A 793-nucleotide genomic window follows, 5' to 3' on the forward strand; every position below is an offset into this window, starting at 1 on the left:
ATCCTGGGGGGGGGCCCTTGGGGCCATGGGGTCACAGCCTCCAGCCTCCATGGGAAAGGCTCAGGCCTGGGGCCGGTTCTGAGGCCCGGGGGGACCCCCCCATTTTGGGGGGAGCGGGTGTCAGTGACGCACCGGGGGGGCCTTGAAAGGCAAGCGGGGGGCGGGTCACGTGCTGTTTATCCCGGCAAGGAGTCAGCTGGGGACAGGGGGGAAGCCGGAGGGAGGGCTCCTCACCCTCCTTTTCCTCCCCCACCCCAAATCCCAACCCTTGACCCCCAACCCTGACCTTTGACTCCCCCCCCCCCCAAGGTGCTGCCTGTACTTGGGGGGCTGCTGCCTGTACCCCGGGCAGGGGGATGCCGGGGGAGGGGGCGCTTCCAGCTCTTTCGGCATCACTGCCCCCCCGCCCCAGTGCCACGCCAGGGTTATTTTTAGGCCTCTCCTTGGCCGGGGTTGGGGGGGGAGCACGGATCCGGCTGGGCGTTGCCCCCCCCCTCCCCAAAAGCAGGCAGGATCCAGCCCAGGGCGTTACCGGCAGGTTGATGTTTAACCCCACCCCCGGGGTGGGGGTTGTCCCACACCTTATTTTTTTGGCGTGGAGGGTGGGAAGGGCTTAAAGTCAGCCTGTCTGTTTGTCTGTCTGTCCCGGCAGGGTGAAGCCGTCACCGGCATGGCGGGCGCTTCGGTGAAGGTGGCGGTCAGAGTCCGGCCCTTCAATGCCCGGGAAACCAGCCGCCAGGCCAAGTGCGTCATCCAGATGCAAGGCAACACCACCTGTGAGTTGGGGGGGGGG

The 793-nt window shown here is 67.1% G+C and overlaps 1 protein-coding gene across 1 annotated transcript in view; it reads left to right on the top strand.

Moving 5' to 3' along the window:
• Window positions 1-653: 653 nt before the first annotated feature.
• KIF1C (kinesin family member 1C) overlaps window positions 654-793 on the top strand; it is an 11,492-nt gene continuing 11,352 nt past the window's right edge. Inside the window, exon 1 of the mRNA XM_010571499.1 lies at window positions 654-776. Coding sequence (XP_010569801.1) covers window positions 671-776 — 106 coding nt within the window. The 5' untranslated portion in view covers window positions 654-670. The remainder of the gene's footprint in view (window positions 777-793) is intronic.

Source organism: Haliaeetus leucocephalus, unplaced genomic scaffold (assembly GCF_000737465.1).
Source record: "Haliaeetus leucocephalus isolate CR32 unplaced genomic scaffold, Haliaeetus_leucocephalus-4.0 Scaffold333, whole genome shotgun sequence".
Taxonomy (NCBI): Eukaryota; Metazoa; Chordata; class Aves; order Accipitriformes; family Accipitridae; genus Haliaeetus; species Haliaeetus leucocephalus.